A 24,814-nucleotide genomic window follows, 5' to 3' on the forward strand; every position below is an offset into this window, starting at 1 on the left:
GGGACTTGTAGTTTCTCAAAACAAAGGCGTCTGTTTGTTTTGTTGCAAACAAATTGCCGTTATTTATCTACTACCCACAGCCCATGGTGGTAGGAAGAGCACTAATGCTTTCAGCACTGGGCTGGTTATTCCTAGAGGGGGGGCCCGCTTGTTTTTTACGGCGGACCCCACTCCCTAGGGAATCCAGCAAAGGGCTGAACAGCCAGGGGTTGGTACCACTGTGTGTGTCCCTCTGCTATAGTGCCACCCACCCCGACTGGTTTGCCTAGTACTGATTGCTTGAAAATCGGAGAGGCCCCAAACAAAATTTTTCCCAATTTTCACGCAACCAGCAGTAGCCTGGCAGCACGGGGGGACCCCACACATTTATTTTTTGAACATTTATCTATTTTTAAACTTTTGACAGCCACTGGACCTCCAACTCCACAGGCAGGGCAGTGTAACAGTGATGTGTTTACTAACCTCGCAGCTAGGATGCAGCGTGTTGTCTATGGCATTTTTAACTTGAACACTGGAGGGTTTGCTAAACACGGGAGTGTTTAAAATCCCAGAAAATTGCTAGAGATGTCCAACGATTTTGAAGAACAGAGTAAAAATTGCAGCTTAACACATCTGGCAACTTGGAGTCTAAAATCGCGGGTTATCACCCGCAATTTGCTGCGATTTTTAAATGATGAAAAAATCAGACCTTGATACATTTACCCCCAGGACTTTGCCCGAGCTGCTCCCCAACTGTGGAACAATCTTCCGCATTCCATCAGGTTATCCTCTACTCTCAAAGGCTTCAAGCGTGCCGTGCCCTTAAGACTCATTTCTTTATTCAAGTCTATCAGTCATTCTCCTAACTCCTTTGCTTTGTCTTTCTCCCTCAGTCAGTACCACCCTATTTGTATCTCCCCCTTTCTTTTAGGATGTAAGCTCGCAGGAACAGGGCCCTCTTTCCTTGTGTTTTCCTTCTACTATTCCATCACCCTCCGCACCAATTGGCCTGCTTCCCTAGCCCTTTTTTCTTAAGCTTTGGCCTACTTCACGCTGATTACTACCATCACTCTCACTCACTGTCCCAAAAATCTTTTGATCTGTATTAACATGCTGCCTGTATTATTTTTTATTTTTTTAAATTCAGTATGTTTGAACTTTTTATTTTGTTCTTCATGTATAATATTGTGTCATGGGTTAGTGTTTTCTGTATATGTCATGTACGGTGCTACAGACCCTTTGTGACGCCATTTAACTTAAAGATAATAATAATGGGCCTGATTCATTAAGGAACTCAGGCAAGAAATTTCTTACTTAAGTCTCCTGAACAAAACCATGTTAAAATGCAATGGGTGAAAATCGGATATAGGTTAAACACTGCTTTTTTTTCTCATACCACACAAATATCAACTTTAAATTAGAGATGAGCGGGCTCGGATATCTGAAATCCGAGCCCACCCGAACGTTGCCGATCCGAGCCGGATCCGAGACAGATCCGGGTATTCCTGCCAATTGCAAAACTGAAACCGAGGCTCTGAGTCATAATCCCGCTGTCGGATCTCGCGATACTTGGATCCTATAAATTCCCCGCTAGTCGCCGCCATCTTCACTCGGGCTTTGATCAGGGTAGAGGGATGGTGTGTTAGGTGGTCCTCTGTCCTGCTATATTTCGTGCTGTGCTGTGCTGGGGAAATAACAATGCCCTTAGAAGGACACAGCCCAGCACAGCACAGCATAGCACAGCACGAAAAAATTTAAAAAAGTTATAAAAAAAGAAACTAAAAAAAAATATCCAAAAACAATCCTGCAGTATAAGTCCATTGGTACTGCAATATTACAAAGTTCACTGATTCTGCAGAATAGACTGGGAATTAGTGGAAATGATTGTAATTGAATGTTATTGATGTTAATAATAGCGTAGGAGTGAAAATAAACCAAAAAACTTGATTTTAACACTTTTTATGTTTTTTTCAAAATAAATCCGAATCCAAAACCTTAAATCCGAACCAAAACCTTTCGTCAGGTGTTTTGCAAAACAAATCCAAACCCAAAACCTCAAGCAAATCCGAATCCAAAACACAAAACACGAGACACCAAAAGTGGCCGGTGCACATCCCTACTTTAAATTTCAGTGTACAATTAAGCAATCAAGTATTTGTGCTCTACATGAAAAAACAGTCAGTATTTAACTTATGTGCAAAATAGAAAACTAATTTTCACCCCTTGCATTGTAACATGGTTTTGTCCAGGAGACTTATGTAAGAAATTTCTTGCCTAAGTTATTTAATGAGTCAGGCCCAATAATTCTTAAATCTGATTTGAACAATTCATCTCTGCTCTGAGCTCCAATGTATTGAGTAGAAGCGGGATTAGCTACTGGAGAAAGCTATTAGATATGACATAATGCTAAAAATGAGGACCACCTTCAGAATTTGAGGTGTGACTGCTGACATTTCTAGCAGTGTATTAGATCTCAGTACTTTTAAACTAATTTTACCCCTATACAATGAACTGTACAATTGTTTTCCACAGTGAGGGACCTTCACCCCATTTTTGCGATGCACAGACCCGGTTTGGTATTATAGCATGCTTTATTCCAGTGGTAGCCATGTTCCCGAACATCACTACCCCGACAACTCTTACCCCGACATCTTCTCAGCAAATCTCGGAACCTTGATATGCTCTTAATATGGATTGTTTAAAAAACTGACTTGCAATCATTGCGACCATTTAACATGCCCCCAGCACAGGATCACATTACTTAGAACACCGGAACTATTATTCTTGCTCTTAAGGGTGCAATGGAAGGAAGCTCCGCCTGTAGAATGTTGTTAAGAAAACTTCTATAATATACAAGCACCGCCTGCTTCCATTGCACCCTTAACAGCAAGAATAATAGTCCCGGTGTTCTAAGTCACGTGATTCTGTGCTGGCGGCCTGTTAAATGGTCGCAATGATTGCAAGTCAGTTTTTGAAACAATAAATATTAACAGCATGTCGAGGTTCCGGGATTCGCTGTGACGATGTCGGGGTAAGAGTTGCCACGGTAGTGATGTTCACTGTTCAGTACCCAACCCCTTTATCCTACAGTTGGTTTGTTTCTTATTTTTGAGTGACTAGTTTTTGTAATTGGTGATATTTTCAGTTCCTTTACAGGATCCTCATAATGGATTCTTTGAAAAACTATAAGTCACCCTTCCCTAAGATGCAGACATGTCCCACAGATACCCCTCAAGTTATGTCTGTTTCTACCAAAACTGTTGATCCCAACTTCAAAAGACTTTTAAGACTACTTGATTGGCCTGAACCTCCATCCACTGTGGGACATTTTCATTTTTCTACCAGCCCCAGAAACTGTGACTACCATCTGTTGAGTGCACGGGACACATACAGGATTGGGGAGACATTGGAAGTGGTCATCACAGCTCGGGATCACAATGGTCGGCACAAGGAATATGGTGGAGACTTCTTCCAGGCCAAACTGCACTCTCTGGCACTCAAGGCTGGAGTGACTGGACATGTAAAGGACTTCGGTAATGGAAGCTATTTGGCCACGTTCCTCCTCCCATGGCCGGGAGAAGCAGAGGTACACATCAGACTCATTCATTCCAGTGAGGCTGTGGACGTCTTGAAGAAGAAGAGGGAGAGCCATCCAGAAAAGGTGATACAGAGTAGCCCTGACTAATCTAACAATTATCAATCCATCAATCAATTCAATCACTATTATATTTTATTTGTGTGTTGTTGGTATCCCCATGTTACTTACAGTATCACAAGGAAAATCCCATTACGAGTTAATTTAGTCAATAATTATCATAATGTGCCTGGGGGATTCCCAGAAGGTTGTACCAGGCTGAACAGGTCATCCAGAGGTAGGATGTAAATCAATCCTATCCTAAGATGATCTCATTGACCAGCATAAAGCTCTGTGGGTGCAAAAATCTTCCACTCTGCTCTTTAATAAATATTGACTGTTGTAACTCGTGATAATGAGATTGTCCACTGTTCATGTATTCCTGAAATTATGTTTTACTGTTTCACCATGGCAAGATTAGGGGTTTTCTAAACTAATCTAAAAAGTTGAAAACAAATATTATGTTCAACATCTTGTTTTTTGAATAAGTTCAAGACAAAAGATGGGACCATGTTATAAATGCATAACAGAAATATAAGGCTTAAAAATGGATGGGAAGTACTTTGACCAAAATAAGTCATATAATATAATAATAATAATAATAATAATAATAATAATAATAATAATAATAATTTATTCTAATTGTATTCCAAATATAGGAATAAAGAAGAATGTAATTATACCAATACCAATATTATGTTCAATATCTTGCTTTTTGAATAAGTTCAATACAAAAGATGGGACCATGTTATAAATGCATAACAGAAATATAAGGCTTAAAAATGGATGGGAAGTACTTTTGACCAAAATAAGTCATATAATATCATAATAATAATAATAATAATAATAATAATAATAATAATAATTAATAATTATTCTAATAATATTCCAAATATAGAAATAAAGTAGAATGTTATACTGTTGCAGAAATTACACACTTACAATCATTTTTGTCTCTAGTAAGTACAGGGGTGTGTTTATAATGAGGTCACTGGTGTGTAAAGAGCAACAACGAAATGCAGATAATTAGTTTAAATTTAAATTGTTGATTTCTCCCTTGTTGTTAGAACTAATAATGAGTTAAGTATTCATATCTGTATTCTATGGTGTATTCTATAAATGTTTGTGACAGTTTATGTAATGGATGAGGATAGCGCCACTTCTCACCTCAGACAGTGGAACTACTTGCCACACTCTTGGTTAAGAATATACTGTTCTGTTTTACAGGTCTATTTCCATGGATTTTTCCAATTTAACGGTAGCAGAGAGGTGATGGAATGTAACATAGAAATGCCAGGAAAGCTCCTGTGCAAATACAGGGACCCCGTCTCTGGTAACACGTGGCAGTGTGTGAGGCCACGGAAGCTGCCGTGTGACTCCTTGGTCTATCACTCCATTGGTGGATACCGCAGAGTAACAAATAACCTGGAGGGTTCGCTGCTGAGTGAGTGAGTAATTCTGTATGTTAGAGAGTTTGTCCTTAGAAACTCTGTTCCATAATACTTACAATTGACAGGTTTGATATAAAACATCAAGCAAAGAGAAACATGCAAACACCAAATGCCTGATTCATTAAGGCAGAGATAGCGAAAGTAACATGCGGTTTTTGTCTTTTTTTTAAAAAAAAATGTGTAATTCGGGCATACGCATGTCTGTGGTCAACTACAAGCGGATTTAAATAAATGTTTCTTGTTGAATATGGGTGTAGGTGCACTCTGCATATACAGCACTTGCCGTATTGAGACAGATACAACACAATGTAGGATATATACAACACATATTTGGAATATAGAGTCCAGCAGAACTCTCAGTAAATAATATTACATTTTTGTCACCTGTTAGTAATATAATTGCAAAGAAACGAAGAAAACAATATAAAAAAAACTTTTTGTTTTTTCATTTTTCTCCCCATCAAATACATTTATAGAGATGTTCTCACTGCGTACTGTATATAAAATAACTTTTTACAGTTGTTCTTAATTGCAAACACATGTTCGTATAATGAGGTCAGAAGTGTGTAAAGAACAGGGGTGTGCTTATAATGAGGTCACTGGTGTGTAAAGAACAGGTGTGAGCTTATAATGAGTTCACCTGTGTGTAAGGTACAGGGGTGTGCTTATAATGAGGTCACTGGTGTGTAAAGAACAGGTGTGAGCTTATAATGAGATCACTGGTGTGTAAAGAACAGGTGTGAGCTTATAATGAGATCACTGGTGTGTAAAGAACAGGGGTGTGCTTATAATGAGGTAACTGGTGTGTAAAGGAAAGGGGTGTGCTTATAATGAGTTTACTGGTGTGTAAAGAACAGGGGTGTGCCTATAATGAGATCACTGGTGTGTAAAGAACAGGGGTGTGCTTATAATGAGGTCACTGGTGTGTAAAGAACAGGGATGTGCTTATAATGAGGTCATTGGTGTGTAAAGAACAGGGGTGTACTTATAAAGAGGTCACTGATGTGTAAAGTACAGGAATGCACTTATAATGAGATCACTGGTGTGTAAAGAACAGGGGTGTGCTTATAATGAGGTCACTGGTGTGTATAAAATAGGGGTGTGCTTATAATGAGTTCACAGTTGTGTGAAGAACAGGGGTGTGCTTATAAAGAGGTCACTGGTGTATAAAGAAAAGGGGTGTGCTCATAAGGAGGTCACTGGTGTGTATAGAACAGGAGTATGCTTATAATGAGGTCCCTGGTGTGTAAAGGAGAGGGGTGTGTTCATAATGAGTTCACTGGTGTGTATAGAACAGAAATGTGCTTAAAATGAGATCACTGGTGTGTAAAGAATAGGGGTGTGCTTATAATGAGTTCACTGATGTGCAAAGAACAGGAATGCACTTATAATGAGAGAACAGGGGTGTATTTATAATTAGGTCATTGGTGTGTATAAAATAGGGGTGTGCTTATAATGAGGTCACAGATGTGTAAAGAACAGGGGTGTGCTTATAAAGGGGTCACTGGTGTATAAAGAATAGGGGTGTGCTTATAATGAGGTCACTGGTGTGTATAGAACAGGTGTGTGCTTATAATGAGGTCACAGGTTTGTAAACAACAGAGATGTGCTTATAAAGAGGTTACTGGTGTATAAAGAACAGCAATGTTCTTATAATGAGGTCACTGGTGTGGAAAGAACAGGGATGTGCTTATAATGAGGTCCTTGGTATGTAGAGAACAGGAGTGTGCTTATATTGAGGTCACTGGTGCGTTAAGAGTAAAATGCAGGTAATGGGCCTGATTAATTAGCGATCGGATCTTATCTTTCCTCATCTAAAGTTGCGATGAGTACTTTAAGCAGAAGCGGGGGAAGTTAATAAATTCGTAATTCAATATGGAACGGAAAGTCGAAAAACACACCTACCTTCAGTCCTTTACGCAACGGAATATAAGATGCAACGGATCTTAAGCAATTAACTCACTCAAAAAGTTCCACTACGTTAAGATAAGAAATTTGCTACGTGACGCCAAATGTGGGAGGAGCGATGAGTTTGTTTACAAATGTTAAAACACAATTGGTGGTGTATTTATGCAGGACAGTTGTAACCTTATTATTCCTTTTCACACTTACATGTTTTGTGATTCTGGAACAAATGACTTTGAAGTGTTTTTAATGAGCTAAGTCCACACACCTTCTTATTCTGCTACATAGAAGAAAGATCGTATAATGAGTTTGTTTGTGTGTGAGTTGAACTGAGCGCATGTAGATGCAAATGCATGTAATTCCCTAGCATAAATAAATATGCATAATAATTTCTAAAAATTATATTGCTTTAAAATTCTATCCCGACCGTTAAAAAATGCGTACTCTTCCATACTTGATAACATTCAACCTCCACACAGAGAAAGGGCGTGAGTCAGGAATCGAACTCATGACTCCCTAATTGGAAGGAAGGATTGGCTAACCACTAAGTCAACATTCATTTTCGTTCGGACTGTAAAGTTACACCGCACCAAGTGGATCATTAGTACTCCAGTAATTCTGTCACAATATTTAAGGAGGGTGCACTCATACACTCTATGAGATCAATGTTTACAAAAAAGAGAGGGAAAAGAGTGTATCCTGGGATGGAGGCACTCAAATGGTCAAAGGTATACTATAAAACATATAACTTTATTTATAAATATTAAAATATATATTTCATTATCCATAATTAGGGCATAACGCCTCTGGGATCTTGCAGCCGCATTGAGTATAGAGTGGAGGGGAGTGAGATGGGAGAGGGGGAGGCTAATAAGGAGGAGGTTGCAATAGTATAGGCGGGTGATGATGAGTGCGTGGATGACAGTTTTAGTGGCCTCCTGAGAGAGGAAGGGCTGGATGTGCGGAATAGATGGTTTGGGTATACTAAGCCCCATTCTGGCAGCCGGAATGGATGGGGAATGCACTCAGTGCTCCATTCCGACATACATTAAGGCAGGTAGAACAGATAACTAGAATATATAGCTGGGATATACAATATATATTCTATATAATATGTGTAATTGTTGTTCAACATATTACAGAGAACATATCTGTGTAGCAGAACAAAATGCACTATACATGCATAGAAAACACAAAAAGAGGTTAATTTTTTAAAAAATGTACACAATGTTTAATGTTTTATATAAATATAAAGTACATTTTAAAAAAAAACAACATTTTTTATGTGAATTATATTAAGATGTTGTGCATATTTAGAACAGTTTATTGTTGTTATTTAGCTAGCTGCTTTGTATTTAAACATGACCCTGAGCTTCCTTGAGTTTCAGCAAGGAGTTAACATAAAACTCAACTTAACTATCCGACGGATCCGGAGGTAACGCCTACTTTTATTAAGTCAGTACAAATAACGCCTACTCTTCTCAACTTATTTAAGATCTCCGCCCATTCACCTCCCATTCCCAACCCTTTTTTCTTAAGTGGTCAGAAAGCTTCGCAAGTGCAGTTACGATGGAATTTCACCTAAACTTAAGAAAAATCTTAGCTTACGCAACGGATTATGATGGATTTCCCTTCTTATCTACCTTTTCTGGGTATGCGCAGAGACGATTTTAGCATTATCCGCAAAAATCGGCAGGTCCGTTCCTTGATGAATCAGGCCCAATAAGGTTAAATGTAAATTAATGATTTCTCCCTTGTTGTTAGAGCTAATAGTGAGTAAATTATTATTATCTGTATTCCATGGTGTATTACATAAAAGTTTCTGATAGTTTGTATAAGGGATGAAGATAGCGACACCTCTCACCACAGGCAGTGGAATTACTTAACAACAGGGCCTGATCAACCAATAGGCTGATGAGGCTGCAGCCTGGGGCGCTGGGACATGGGGGGGGGGGGGGGGGGCGCTATGCCGGCAGCATTTGAGATTTTTTTCTTTACATTTTTTTTTTTTACTAATAATTATGTGCACATGGAGTCGCCCCTCCACCCTCCTCCACACTGTCGCTCCCTCCGCCCCTCTCCTCCTTTCCACTCTTCCACTCTTCTTCCCCATCTCCCCTCTCCTCCCTCCTCACTGGCTGTCATGCGTGATGTCATCATCAACTCCTGACTGTGTCAGTGAGGAGCTGTAGTGAGAGGAGCTGACTGCAGGCAGAAGAGAAGAAGACAGTGAGAGGTACGTAGATTTGTGTTTATGCAGGAGGACAGATTGTGTGCAGAAAGGGAGACAGAATGTTTGGAAAAAGAGTGTGCTCTGGGGGGACAGCGTGCAGAAAGGGGAACAGAATGTGTTCTAGGGGGAGAAAGTATATTCTGGGGGGACAGTGTGCAGAAAGGGGGACAGAGTGTGTGTTTTGAGGGGGACAGAGTGTGTGCGGAAAGGGGAACAGAGTGTTCTAGAGGGACAGCGTGCAAAAAGGGGGACAGAGTGTGTGTTTTGAAGGAGGACAGCGTGCAGGAAGGGGGACAGAATGTGTTCTAGGGGGACAGCGTGCAGAAAGGGGGACAGAGTGTGTGTTTTGAAGGGGGACAGCTTGCAGGAAGGGGGACAGAATGTGTGTTTTGAAAGGGACAGTGTGTGTTTCGAAGGGGGACAGAGTGTGTTTTGAAGGGGGACAGAGTGTGTTCTGAGGGGGACAGAGTGTGTTCTGAGGGAGACAGATTGTGTACAGGGGGGACTGTGGGCAGAAAGGGGGACAGAGTGTGTTTTTTGAAGGGGACAGAGTGTGTTTCGAAGGGGGACATAGTGTGTGTTTTGAAGGAGACAGAGTATGTTCTGAGGGCTACAGCATGCAGAGTGGGGGACAGAGTGTGTTCTGAGGGGGACAGTGCGAAGGGGAGTCATGAATTGGCCACTGCGGTCTGATGAAATGACTGCCGGGTCATGAATTGGCTGCTTGTATGGAGGTATGATCTCTGTATTGTGTGGCGTTCATGAGGATGCTCTCTAAAGAGCCTAATGATTGAGGGTTTGTCATGTTTGCACATGTTCAAAACAGGACCACAACTTTTAATCAGGCCCTGTTTACCACACTTCCAATAAAGAATATACAGTTCTCTTTTGCAGATCTATTTCTCTGGGTATTTTCTTTTTAAGGGAAGCAGTGAGGTGACGGAGTGTAACCTTGAAGTTGCGGGAAAGGACGTGTGCAAATACATGGACCCCATCTCTGGTAACAAGTGGCAGTGTGTGAGGCCACGGAAGCTGCCGTGTGACTCCTGGGTCTATCACGCCATTGGTGAAATCCGCAACGTGACAAACCCAATGGAGGACTCTCTGCTGAGTGGGTGAGTTAATGTGTCTGTTAAAGAGTCTGCCCATAGTAATTCTGTTACTTAAAACTTACAATTAGCAGATTGGTTTGATATGAAACATCAAACAAAGAGAAACACGCAAACACCAAGGGCCTGATTCATTAAGGGATACAAAATGAACAAAATATACCTACAAGTGGATCTGAAGAAACGTGTCTTGTTGAATAAGGATGTAGGTGCGCTCTACATATACTGCACTTGCTGTATGGCGACAGACATAACACAATGCAGGATACAAAAAATACACATGTTCAATATACAGTCCCATCAGAACAAAAAATAAGAAGTATTCAATTATTGTCACCTGTTAATAATATAATCAGTGAGAAGAACTTTCTTTTCTTCCCCCTCCCCACCAAATACATTTATTGAGATGTTCTCAATGTGCACTGTATATACAATGGCTTTTTAATGTTTCTCCCGATTGCAAATACATGTATCTAGCATGCATATACATCTGTCATAACTATCAATTGGCACTTACACCTGCCCTGTAGGTGGTGCTAATGATACAGCCAAAAAATAAGTGCCTTAGAGATGCCCAAAGCGTGAATCGGATGCTGGTGCATGTGCTCAGCTTCAATGCGCTCTTACTTTACATTGCCTACAGTAGTCCTCCCTGTCCCCATCTGTTCTTGCTTATAAATCGCAGGAAGTCGTATATGTCATTATGTGCAAATGCAGAGAAGAAATGCGAAAAGTATTAAAGCATTTTTTCTTGCGGGCACCACATGCAATCTCCATCCTGTAATGGCGTTAGCTATCAGAGGATTGCATCAGTAATTGTACTCGAACCGCTGCTGTCCTTGGTAAATAGGCTTCCACATCGCGGAAGGCCCCCATCAATGGCTACCTTTTTGCTATGACGAAACAGCTTTTATCGGCTGAGAGCTTTGGTAAATAGGGAGAAGCCCTACATCCTGCAAAAAATCCCATTTTCACAGGATTTAGGGATTATCTTTAGAGATTTTAAAAATAATATACCTGATTCTTATTAAAATCTAATAAAAATACACATATTTTCTGTAGCCTGAGCTGGAATCCTGGCTATATCAGGTGAAAACTATTCAAATTATATAATCCTGGGCAAATTGTAACGTGCATGCCTTACTGAATTAGCATGGTATCGGTAGAAATCAGATGGAACACACCAAGTGCATCCGACCTTTGACTGCTACACAGCTCTCAGCAGTCCAACAAAGGAAGAAAATTGCTCCACAAAAGTTCCAGGATAAGGACGATGTCCTGACTTTTCAACCAATGTTTTTAGCTACTTCTAACCAAATATCTGTCAGATTCCATCCCCGCTCTCTGGCTGGCTGCAGGGATGGAGAGCCTTCCTCCTGCTGCAGTGCACACCCATTGCCTAGCAACGGGATATGACTTCCATGTGCAGTAAGTATGCGCGCCCATTGGCAGGCAATGGGACATGTCTTTCTGTTATCTTGCTGGTGGTCAGCTGGCATTACATCACTGACAGCGGAACTTCATTATCATCTCTATAAAAGGAAGACTCTGCCACTGCTCTAGTACCAGAGTATTAGATCACATTAATTGCGGTCTGGTAATAGTTCCTATGGGCTTTCTAGTTCCTTCTGGTTCTTTTTAATATTGAATATCCTAGTTCTGACTCCTGAGTTCCCTGACTACTTTTTTGCCTTTCTTGCTGGTTTTGAGTGGGTCATCTGGATAGATCTCGGCATACTTGACTTCTATACTTCCTTTTGATTTGCTCTGTTTGGACTCTTTCTTGTTCTGACCTTGGCTTTCCTGACTACTCTTCAGAATACCAATAGGCACTTTAATTAGTCCGCTCACATACCAATTAGACATAGCTAACTCAGCTTCACTTGGTTAGTGGGAATAAAGCAATCCTTATAATTGTTCATAAAAGCAACACAACTTAATCTCTATGTATAAAACAATGCTAATAAAAAACATGTTATTTTGACCTTTCTTCTCTGATACGGATTGCTTAAAATAACCAAAACTGTAACAATTCAAACAAGAAGAGGGAAAAAAAGTATCTTAGGGAAAAATACAGAACAAATATCAAGAGCATTTTTTAGCTATTTTTCATCTCAATATAAGACAGAGGCGCCCTCTTTTATATTAAAAGGACTACAGATTCCATTATACATTGTCATCTAATACGAATTGTGACAGATTTTTTTTGTAGAACAAGAAAAGAACATTTAATAGAACACAAATTTGTTCTGTTATTTGCATCCATGCATTTGTCACATCTGTCATTTTGTTTACTGTTCTCCTACATGACAAATATGTCAGGTGCTATGGTGATCTGTGGAGCCATATAAGTAAATGTTGATGGTTGTCACAAAAACACTCCCAGCTGCCGTGCCTTTGGGGTGTTCGCTGTATGAGGTCACACACGATATCAGCCCACAGTCTCTCTCTACCTATCACACAGTTTATAGACCTACGGAATCGCCCCCAAACACAGCGCTCTCACACCCCCAGACACTTCAGGTTTGCCACCACCTATTGAATACGGGAAATAGGACCCCAATACACTGTTCCACACTGGCACGCAGGCTTCTAGCTATTCACAGACTAGCAAGACCCACACCAGCACACAAAGGGTTTACCTCTTCACACCTCCAGACTGTTACACAAATGTAAATGCAAGCACACACAGCTTGTTAATCAAATGTATCAACATATTACACACTGGCATTCCAAGGGTTAACTTGGTCGAACAATCTCTTCTAATAGGCTAATCAATTTGTTTAGAGCAATAAGGACAGAACTATTAAATTTTCGATTTAATATACAAAAAAGTACAATGCTTACAGAGAATAAAAAAAACAGTAAGATAAAGATTTGAAATACAAATAAAAAAATGGCAAACAGTTCTAAAAACAAAAGGGATAACAGTACAGAGAATAACTTACTTATAATCTGTATGCCTGGGGGGTAGGCAGAAAAGATGGGCAGTCCTTCAATTAGATTGATTCTCCAAAAAGCTGACAGTTTGTCCTTTCAAAACACAGGTTTTTAAGCAAAATGAAATAGGATGGTCTTCAAAGGAGCAGTGTTTAATGCTAATAGGGGGCAGGGATGTCCCCTGGGTGTCACCTAAGGCTTGTTCAAAACTATTCCTAAGTGTTGACCTGTCTTAGCTTTTCACAGATATATCTCAGCGACATAACTCCCCCTTCAATAAACCGGTCATAATCTCCCGTACATTTAAATGCCAAACATGATGGAATTATGACAATGTGACATACCTTTTCCAAAGAAATGTGATTTTAGCTGTTCACGGATACCACCCGTACCAGTCATTCACAACCCTGGTGTGATTTCTCCTCCTCAGTATGTAATGGCACCCAGATTCCCCAAAATATGAACTATGAAAGAATTTTCCTTTGGCAGCTCATATTTCTATATACCTGTATAGGCTTTCACATGCTGCCTACCAGGATCTCCAGCTGTGATCAGCCCCACAAAGCGTATTCAAGTGTCTAAGACTAACAGTAAGAGATCTTTGAAGCTGGTAGAGGTGGCATGGTTATCTTCTCACACTGGGATGTGCAAAGCTATTAAACACATTTATATCAGACTCGCTGTCTTTAAATTTTTCACTTTAAATTTATCAATGGATTAATTTGATATAACCTATTTACACTGCAGTTATGAATTATCCCTTATAAATAACTGCAAGCTCTCTATTGTTGGGGTATCGGTTTTCACCAATACTTCTATCAATCACCTCAATGTCAGTTAGATCTTCCTTGATTTTTCAGTCGACCGGTGAACAGAAAAATTCTCAACACCTGTATGATATAATGCTGAGCAGCTTTTATTCTGTTCCAATTTGAGAATAGTTCAGCATCTATATTTATACATATAAGTCTAGGGGTATAGATGCTGAACAACCAATTATAAGACAGTAGATTATGAAAGTAAGTCAATCAACAATTATATATATTGCAGTTTTCCAACAAAGTTCAAACAATTCTTTCTTCTTTCTACGTCATCTCTTTCCAGGTATTCTGCCAATATTCTTGTACTGCTCTGTAAAGAATGTCTCACTTTGCTGCATATCCTTGGTCTGTTTCTGTTCATGGGAACATCCTGCTATGTAGTTTCACAGCCTTGATTAATTCTTCTTTAAAACTGAACATAATATCTGCTAATTTCTCTTAAGGTTATTAGCATAATATATTAGTTTCTAAAGCTTAAAATATGATAGATATTAAATCAATAATCATACAATTTTACCTTGACGCTATCTTCATGACAATGGTGATGAGTAATTATATTTTTTTTCAAACTTATTTATTTTGAAATTACAGCATATCTGAATAATAGAATTCTCATCTGTGTAACAATCAGAAAAAACACAAAAATAGAACATCATCAGCACAACATTTTAAAATGTTATATTATACAATTAGGGAGGGAGGAGGAAAAGATAGAGGATGTGAGTCATTAAGGAATGTAAATGCAGATACGTGACGTATTTTGTGTAAAATCGCTCTCCGCATACCCAGAACTGGACCATACCCCAGTGAACGCAGCAACGTCTAATTCATGTTTGAGCACAAAGGACCCTTACTATAGTCTACAATTTCATGGGCGGAACGGGAAGGGGACTGGGTGTATGCATGTCGTCAATCTACAATAAGGGCGTGCCAAGTCTGAGCGCAGTCATGTCCAATTCAAGCTCTGAGCATCCCAAAGGTACGTGTTTTTCTGTCGTATCACTTGCTCCAGCTACAGTACTGGAGTAAGTGTCGAGTGATAGTGACGTTGGTCTTGTATGCATGCTATGACATGTGTTTGCAATAAGAAGCAATTGTAAAAATGCATTTTAAGTACAGTAAACATTCATAACATCATAATAAATATATTTTATGGAAATAAAAAAAAATGTTTTTTAATTTGTTTTAATGTTTTGTCATTATTGACTTTATTATTAACATGTGACATTAACTGAATAGTTTTTTTCTGTGCGTTCTTTTGTGACTTTATATTCCACTTATGTTTTGGACGGATCCTGCAGTGTATTATCTGTAAGAGCAGAGCGGACCTAGACCCGTATTCATCAACAGGCGTCTATTTACATCAGCTCCTTGTTGAAAACGGAGGTGCGTATGCCGATTTTTGAGCGTTTTGCGTGCCTCAATGAATCAGGCCTAGAGTGGGAGAAGAACGCCTAACAAGTTATGTACAAATAAACCAGAAATAGGATTAAATGACTGTTTAAGCGTTTCGTGCTATAGGTCAATTTGGAATATTTAAGTTCTAGATGCAGTAACACTGTGATGGATATTGTAAACGTTTGTGCTAGAATAATAATTATTCATATCAGTACTATCAATGTTGGATTGTGAGGCGCAGTTACGGAGTAGATACGGAGTAGGAGGAGTCCAGGTGGCAAACCTAAACCAAGGTTCCCAGATAGGATCATATTGATTAGCTCCAAGGAAGCAATGAACCAAATGTTGGGCCTGATTCATTAAGGATCTTAACTTGAGAAACTTCTTATTTCAGTCTCCTGGAGAAAACCATGTTACAATGCAAGGGGTGCAAATTAGTATTCTGTTTTGCACATAAGTTAAATACTGCCTGTTTTGTCATGTAGCACACAAATACTTGATAGCTTATTTGTACACTGAAATCTAAAGTTGATATTTGTGTGCTACATGAAAAAACAGGCAGTATTTAACTTATGTGCAAAACAGAATACTAATTTGCACCCCTTGCATTGTAACATGGTTTTGTCCAGGAGACTGAAATAAAAAGTTTCTCAAGTTAAGATCCTTAATGAATCAGGCCCGTTGTTCTTTACATGCTGAAGAGAAGGTGGGGAAGGGTCCTTCCAATATGTGGCTATGGAGGATATCGCTGTGATTAGAATATGGGAAATAAGTTAATTAGTCGTATTTCCTAAACTGGGAAGGGTGAGGCACAGCAGAGCAGTCCAAGGAGAGAGAGTAATTACATTTTAAACAATGAACAAAATAAAAATTAAATAAGTGTGTGTCTTGATGTGCACAGGCTGGACCATTCAGGTATTTTGTGGTACGGATTGCGTGCACTTCATAAATGATCTCCAGTGTGTCAGTCGGGCTTAGAGAGCTGCGTTTTGCAAAGTAGAAAGAGTGAAAAAAAATCCTTCTAAAACTCTTGTCTGAGATCAGGAAATGTGACAGAGGGAAAGTGACTAGTTCACAAGTACATTTGGGTAAAACACAGCTATCATTTCCTATGTCATGTCATGTGTGTTACTCATAGACACAGCAGTGAAACAGACAGCACAAACTGGAACAATGAGAAATTATGGATAAGTCAACAATAGATCTGTAGTGAAAAACCATTTTGTCTGGATGGACCACAAGTTGGGTGTATCTGAGGAATACATTGGAAGGGTGGAGTCTAAATTAAAATTTGGCTTTTGTGCCTGTTAATTTTTAATTATGCATCATTATAAAATAAATGGTAATAATAATAATATTATTATTAATAATAATAATAATAATAATAATAATAATAATAATAATAATAATAATAATCTGACACATTTCAAAATGTTTAATCAATTATTGTTTTCCACCAGCTCTGTCACTGACAAAATTATCCCTGGCAAGGTTCCTCCAATCAATGTCATCTCAGATAGCAGCTCGTTGGGTAGGTTACTGCAGGACAATAGACTTCATTCTATAACTATAACTTTAACTTTTTCCTGTTGACGTCAGTAAAAGTTCCGCTCCCCTTCTATTACTTCTCCGCATCTTCACCTTGTAATGTTTCTGTTTTCCTTTCCCCAAAGCCAGTAGTCTTAGTGTTCAATTAATTCATTTTTTAATTCTGTTTGGAGAGGTGGATTTGTTTACCCCCACATAGAGCAGAACTGGATATATAACCCAAAGTGAGCTATCATTATATTAATGCTAAAGCACATTTATTGCTCCACAATTATACTGTTTTTCACATAGTAGTAATAATAAATACTTCACCATCATCATCATCAACAACATTTGTTTATATAGAGCCAGAATATTCTGCAGCATTTTACAATTGGGAACAAATACAGTAATAAAACAATACTGGGTAATAGAGGCAGACAGAGAGGTAAGAGGGCCCTGCTTGCAAGCTTACAATCAATTTGACAAATACTTATATAGATAAAGGTGTTGTACAGCATACAAAGGAAGTGGCACAGTGTCGTTCTCCATTTATACAGAATAAGACCAGAAACTGAGATGAGTTAAAGAGTGAATCCCCAAAATCAACAGTACAATTATTGCTGCAAGAGAGCGTGTGAGAAAGCCACGTGGTCCAATCCCTTGTTGTAATTAGGGATGTGCACCGGCGACTTTTGAGGTCTCGTGTTTTGTGTTTTGGATCCGGATTTTCGTTATTTTTGAGGTTCGGATTTGTCTCGCAAAACACTTGACGAAAGGTCTCGGTTCGGATTTAAGGTATTGGATTCGGATTTTTTTTGAAAAAAACATAAAAAGTTTAAAAATCAAGTTTTTGGGCTTATTTTCACTCCTAGGCTATTATTAACCTCAATAACATTCAATAACAAGCATTTCCACTAATTTACAGTGTATTCTGAACACCTCACAATATAGTTATTAGTCCAAAACGTTGCAACAAGGTATCTTTCTGGACTGCGTAGAGGAGTGGGTCACCACAATATATATTAAAAACCCTGAACTTTTATGATTCGCACCAATAATTGTACCTGGACTGCGTAGAGGAGTGGGTCACCACAATATATTAAAAACCCTGAACTTTTATGAATCGCACCAATAAATGTACCTGGACTGCGTAGAGGAGTGGGTCACCACAATATATATAATAAGAAAACCATCAACTTGTTTGATTCGCACCAATAAATGTACCTGGACTGCGTAGAGGAGTGGGCACTGGGCACCACAATAAAATATATAAAAAACCTTCAACAGGTCTGCATTACACTACACATACGGCTGCTCCTCCATCCTCTCCATCATATACATGTTGGAGTTTTAGCGTGTGACAACCTCTTGTTTTTGATAATGTCAGTGCATTTTGAATATTTTTCAATTTGCCCCACACCACTGAATGTACTTTATCTATGATACGCGTGGGTGAAGCTGAACCACTAGTCATGAACACGGGCCAGGGCCTAAGCCGTTCCTTGCCACTCCGTGTCGTAAATGGCATATTGGCAACTTTACGTTTCTCCTCAGATGATTTTAAGTTTCTCTTTTTGCTACTTTTTCTTAACTTGGGCTTTTTGGATTTTACATGCCCGGTACTACGAGATTGGGCATCGGGCTTGGAAGACGACGTTGATGGCATTTCATCGTCTATGTCATGACTAGTGGCAGCAGCTTCAGCATTAGGAGGAAGTGGGTCTTGATCTTTCCCTACTTTATCCTCCAAATTTTTGGTCTCCATTATATGTAGCACAAGATACTGCAGAATGTGTGAACTTGGTAATATTGCAGTACCAATGGACTTATAATGCTGGATTGGTTTTGCAAATTTGGTTATAATTATTATATATTTTTTTTTTTTTTTTAATTTTTTATTTTTTTTTACTTTTTTTTTATTTTTTACAAACTTGGGAATAATGGGGAAATAACTATGCCCTTAGAAGCACAGAGCACAGGACACAGCACCACTGGACTGAACAGGACACGGCACAGGACCCAGCAGCACTACGGAACTCAGCAGGACAGAGCACAGGACACAGCACCACTGGACTGATACTGCAGAATGTGTAAACTTTGTAATATTGCAGTACCACTGGACTTTTACTGCTGAATGTGTGAACTTGGTAATATTGCAGTACCAATGGACTTATAATGCTGGATTGGTTTTGCAAATTTGGTTATAATTATTATATATTTTTTTTTTTTTTAAATTTTTTATTTTTTTTTACTTTTTTTTTATTTTTTACAAACTTGGGAATAATGGGGAAATAACTATGCCCTTAGAAGCACAGAGCACAGGACACAGCACCACTGGACTGAACAGGACACGGCACAGGACCCAGCAGCACTACGGAACTCAGCAGGACAGAGCACAGGACACAGCACCACTGGACTGATACTGCAGAATGTGTAAACTTTGTAATATTGCAGTACCACTGGACTTTTACTGCTGAATGTGTGAACTTGGTAATATTGCAGTACCAATGGGCTTATACTGCAGGATTGGTTGTGAAAATTTTGTGGTAATTAAAAAATATTAAAGTAGTTTTTGGTATTTTATAAAAAAAACTTTTTTTTATTTTTTTAAACACAGGGGAATATTGGGGAAATAACTATGCCCTTAGAAGCACAGAGCACAGGACACAGCACCACTGGACTGAACAGGACACAGCACAGGACCCAGCAGCACCACTGACCTCAGAAGGACAGAGCACAGCACACAGCACCACTGGACTGATACTGCAGAACACAGCACAGCACAGCACAGCACAGCACTAAACAGCACAGCACTAAACAGCACAGAACTAAACAGCACAGAACTAAACAGCACAGAGGACCACCTAACACACCCTCCCTCTACCCTGATCAATGCCCGAGTGAAGATGGCGGCGACTAGCGGGGAATTTATAGGATCCGAGTATCGCGAGATCCGACAACGGGATTATGAGTCAGAGCCTCAGTTTCACTTTTGAATTTGGCGCCAATACCCGGATCTGTCTCGGATCCGACTCGGATCCGCAACGTTCGGGTGGGCTCGGATTTCAGAAATCCGAGCGCGCTCATCCCTAGTTGTAATGATTGCCAATGTCTGATTGAATGGCTATGGCACTTTATCAGTCTGGTACCGTCTTTTGTACAACCATTGTGTGAGACTAACTCTATTGAGGTGATACCTGTACAAATGATTTTGGGAGGCAGATGGGTTGCAGAAATTATGGCATTTCAGGGAGAGGGACCCTGTTAAAGGAGAATAGGACATATGAATATGTTATCATACACTAGTTATTTCCATGTGCTGGTCCTAAATAGTCTCCTTAAATATTTGCATGTTTTTCAAATATTCCTTATAAGCCACGCCCACTCCAGTTCTTTAACCACTTTACGTAACATAAATCCCTCTTTGTTTAACAATTACTGTATGTAGACTGTATAAAACACACTATCACAATGCCGATATATATGGAGAAAATAGTATACTTTATTTCACAACAATGTTACAAAGTATTTTCATTAACATAATCTTACACACAGTACATATTATTATTGATTAATAGATGATACAATATCGGTGTGTAAGTATAGTAACTTATCATCTCTCTGTCTCTCATATAACTCATATTGCCACCTGTATGTATAATTCCTAGGTTCCATTATAATGTTTACAACATTAGCTCAGTAGTCCTATATCGTGCAGAGGTATTCTAATGTGACAATCTAGCCAAGAATCCTTCTAAACAATACAGCATTTTTGTGCAGATTCTTTATCGCAGCACCACTACCTTCTTGTTTTTAACTTTCCTTTATTGTCAAGATGGCAAAGTAATGCATGACATAAAGTTGTACACACTTTCTTGTGAATCTAATGCTAACAACCAGCACCCTAGACACTGCCCACTGTTTGGCATCGATCACTATGTATAAAAGGAAATGACAAGTTTAAATAGTTTACACTCCTCCCACAGAACTAACTTTATGGAAAGATGACACTCCCATCTTGTCTTTAAAAGGGAGTTCTTTGCAGGTGTTCTGTTTGATTGCAGACACACCCTGTCAGGCTTCTGCTAGCTGTGGAAAAGATGATTTTTAAACCACTTCAAAATATGTAAGTTAAATCAGACTCTTGACTATTATTTTGCCACACATATGTTCTCCACCTGTATCTCTTTAACCTAGGTGCACTACAGTACACATTAGTCCGTTTGCAGCCCTGCTCTGCAGATTGCCAGCTAAATGTCTAACTCCTGTCTTTGGAGTGTGTGACAAACACTTCTCTTTACCACAATATATATATATTGTATCATACTGACTGAATATGTTCCATTATTCATTGTGTTGCACCATGTTGAAGAATGTGATAAGGTGGTGGAGAGGATGGGAGAGGAAAAAGAAGATTGATGTCTTCTCTTCAAATGTCCATGTGCAAAGAGAAGGAAAATCTCTGTGTTTTCACTTTTGTTTATAGGTGTTTGTGGGAGGAGTCCTGTGCAGGAAGTGACTTCATTATTAAGTAAATTGTGAGGGTGTGCGTCCAGAAACAATATGGTTACAAAAAAAAAGGAAAATGGAGGCTTCCTTAAATTTTTTTTGTCTCTGATTCTCACTCACTCAATTTTCTCACTCATTCTCACTCACTCGCTCTCATTCAGGACTCACCTCCAGTCTCTCGGTCTGCAGACCTGGCCAGAAATCTCCACAGCCTTCTGGCTTCTATTATGGTGATGTGTGGACATCCCTTACATGTTTGGAGCGACATTTTCCTCAGCCGTCTGATGCTCTTGCCTGTCTCAATGGGAAGGACATTCACATGCTCGGAGACTCCACTCTGCGCCAGTGGTTTGAATATTTGGAGAAGTTCATTCCCAGTAAGATTTTCACTGTTTTTCTACTATAATTCAGTGACAATATGTAGGGCACATTATTCTATGTAAATACCTCTATGTGGTTTCTTGTTGTAGGAAACTGGAACTGTATTCAAACTTGAATAATATATTTTATGGAGCTTTTATTCTTTCAGAGGCACAACACAGTAAAGTATAATAAGCACGTTAATCAGCATGAAGTCATCATAGTTGGTTAATGAAATGTGAACTTATAACAGTTTATACTAACTTCTTATACTAAAATAAGACTCTATGCAAGTATCCAAAGTATATTCTTGGCTAAGCTATTATCTTTAGAAATATACATTTTACAATTATTTTTAAGATTCATGCTTGTGTGCTAATGTTGTAAAATGTTATGGTGTCCTAGTTTCACGTGTCCTTATAGTCCAATAGACTAATTGTTTTCTTATTTACCTAATTCAAACAACTCCACATGGAGATCTGTGCATTACAACCGCTTCCCCTTCCTGGGCTCCTTAATGTTTTCTGTAGTGTAGGGTGTTATTTTCTGGTGATCACCTAACAATAACTACAAATGAGCAAAATATTTGTAAAGAAAGAATGCCCCTCATTCACATAATATATTGATATATTTAAGCCAGGATGGAGCAGAATTGTGCCTTCCTCCTCCTCCATCACTGGATTTCTACTTATTTCTATAATGTAGGGTATTATTGTCTGGTGATCTCCAGGCAAAATACATTAAGTGACCATCTTTCAAAAAAGGGTGCCCCTATGTTTCTAGGTGCCATTATGAAGAAGAAAGAGCACTTTTAGTGCCCTCACCCTATTCCCTGTCACTTCATTATTTTCACTGTTCAAATATTATAACAGGAAATAGCATAATTATCAAATTTAGTTGAATTATCAAATTTATTTGTCAGAAACTAGTGCTATCTGACATTATTCCTCAAATTATTTCTGATATCGGTGATTAGTCCTTCCCAGAATGGTCAGATTTTGAGGCAATGCCATCAAATATGGAGAGGTATCGCTACGGTTGCATTACATCTCCTGCAAGTGTTTGCGAAAAGGCTGAGGCAATGGTTCCATCTGACTAGGACCTAATGTTGAGTCTCTATTACACACATATTCACTGTGCAAGCCTGGTTTACCAGTAGATGTTGGGGCAGTTATTTTCTATAACATGACTCCAAAGGTTCCTTTGCCAGTCCCTAACACATTTTGGAAAAGCATTGATTACGTTCTCTGTTAACTATTTATATGTGCAGGACAGAATGTGCGTGGGGCAGGTGGGAGTCGTACACATTACTTTAAATGGAGTAAATTTGATACTCACTGCCTCACAGATTTCCTCTTTGTTCAAAAAGTATTTCAATTGCAGGTGCCCCTATTAGGTCTTCCTATTAGGTATGTCCCATTTGGCTTGAATGCCTCCAAAGTGGTAGAGGAGTGGCGTTATCTGTTGGAGGGAGCTAGACACCCCATCACTATTTTTACAGATTGTAAAAGTCTTCTGTATTTATAATCTGCTCAGTGTCTAAACCTTGACAAGCTACATGGTCCCTTTTCTTTTCTCATTTTGATATCCGTATCACATTTAAACCTGGAGAGAAGAACAAACGTGCTGACGCCCTATGTCAGACTTTCAGTGTTGATGCTAATATTGAGGAAACATCATCTCGTCTTATTCTGGATCCCAAGTGCCTACTAACATCTACTTTGACTCCTGTCTGTTCAACACCACCTGGGAAGACTTTTGTTCCGGCTAATCTTCAAAAAAAACTTCTAACATGGTTCCACTCCCCCCGCTTTGCTGGTCATACAGGAGTACGTAAGACCACTGAATTGGTTTCTCAGAACTGTTGATGGCCAAAGCTCCACCTTGATGTCAAAGAGTTTGTTTCCTCGTGAAATACTTGTTGCCAACACAAGTCTTCCAATCAGTCATCTGCAGGGCAATTAATTCCTCTGCCTATTCCGGACAAACCATGGACTCACCTTAGCATGGACTTTATGACCGACCTACCCCCTAGTAAGAAACATAATACCATCTGAGTTGTTGTAGATCGGTTTTCAAAGATTGCTCATTTTATTCCACTCATTGGCCTTCCTTCCTCCTCAGTCCTTGCTGTGCAGTTCATTAACAAGATCTTTCGGTTGCATGGTTGCCCCGCTGAAATCGTCTCGGATTGTGGAGTCAAGTTTGTGTCTAAGTTCTGGTGAGCCTTGTGTAAACTTCTTTGCATCCAGTTGAATTTTTCATCTTCCTATCCCCCTCAGTCTAATGGACAGACTGAGCGCATTAATCAAGATTTAGAGACCTTCCTCAGAATGTTATCCTCTGCTAATCAAGATGATTGTGTAGATCTTCTACCTTAGGCTTAATTTGTACATAACAACGCCCTTCACGAATCAACTTCTGCATCGCCCTTTTCAATTGTGTATGGCATCCATCCATCCTTTCCTAAGTTTACTTCCCTCCCTCCCACCCAGGTTCCTGTTGTTAATGCCTTTCAGCGTAGATTTCTGTCAATTTGAAATCAAGTAAGGAATTGTCTTAGGAAATCTTCTAAACGTTACAAATTCGCAGCTGATAGGAAATGCCGGGCTACACTTGCTTTCAAGATTGGTGATAAAGTATGGCTTTCTGCAAAGAATATTCGCCTCAAAACTCCTTGTATGAAGTTTCCTCCTCGGTTTATTGGTCCCTATGCCATTTCCAAAGTCATTAATCCAGCATGTGTTAAATTATCTCTACCAGCTGCCCTTCGGATTTCTAATTCCTTTCACGTCTCATTGTTAAAACCATTGGTCAATCAACTGCTTCTCCTCTACCCGTACTTCTTCTACGGTGCCCAAGGTTCGTCTGGATCAGGAATTCAAAGTTAAGCAGATTTTGAATTCAAGATTCTGTAAAGGAGGATTGAAGTATCTGGTAGACTG

The 24,814-nt window shown here is 39.3% G+C and overlaps 1 protein-coding gene across 1 annotated transcript in view; it reads left to right on the plus strand.

Annotated features, from left to right (window-relative positions):
* The first annotated feature begins 3,002 nt into the window (after window positions 1-3,002).
* Window positions 3,003-24,814, plus strand: part of LOC142150596 (NXPE family member 3-like) — a 45,217-nt gene continuing 23,405 nt past the window's right edge. The window contains exons 1-5 of the mRNA XM_075205796.1: window positions 3,003-3,010; window positions 3,136-3,640; window positions 4,841-5,061; window positions 16,931-17,001; window positions 21,671-21,886. Coding sequence (XP_075061897.1) covers window positions 3,003-3,010; window positions 3,136-3,640; window positions 4,841-5,061; window positions 16,931-17,001; window positions 21,671-21,886 — 1,021 coding nt within the window. The remainder of the gene's footprint in view (window positions 3,011-3,135; window positions 3,641-4,840; window positions 5,062-16,930; window positions 17,002-21,670; window positions 21,887-24,814) is intronic.

This window comes from Mixophyes fleayi, chromosome 4 (genome assembly GCF_038048845.1).
Source record: "Mixophyes fleayi isolate aMixFle1 chromosome 4, aMixFle1.hap1, whole genome shotgun sequence".
Lineage (NCBI taxonomy): Eukaryota > Metazoa > Chordata > Amphibia > Anura > Limnodynastidae > Mixophyes > Mixophyes fleayi.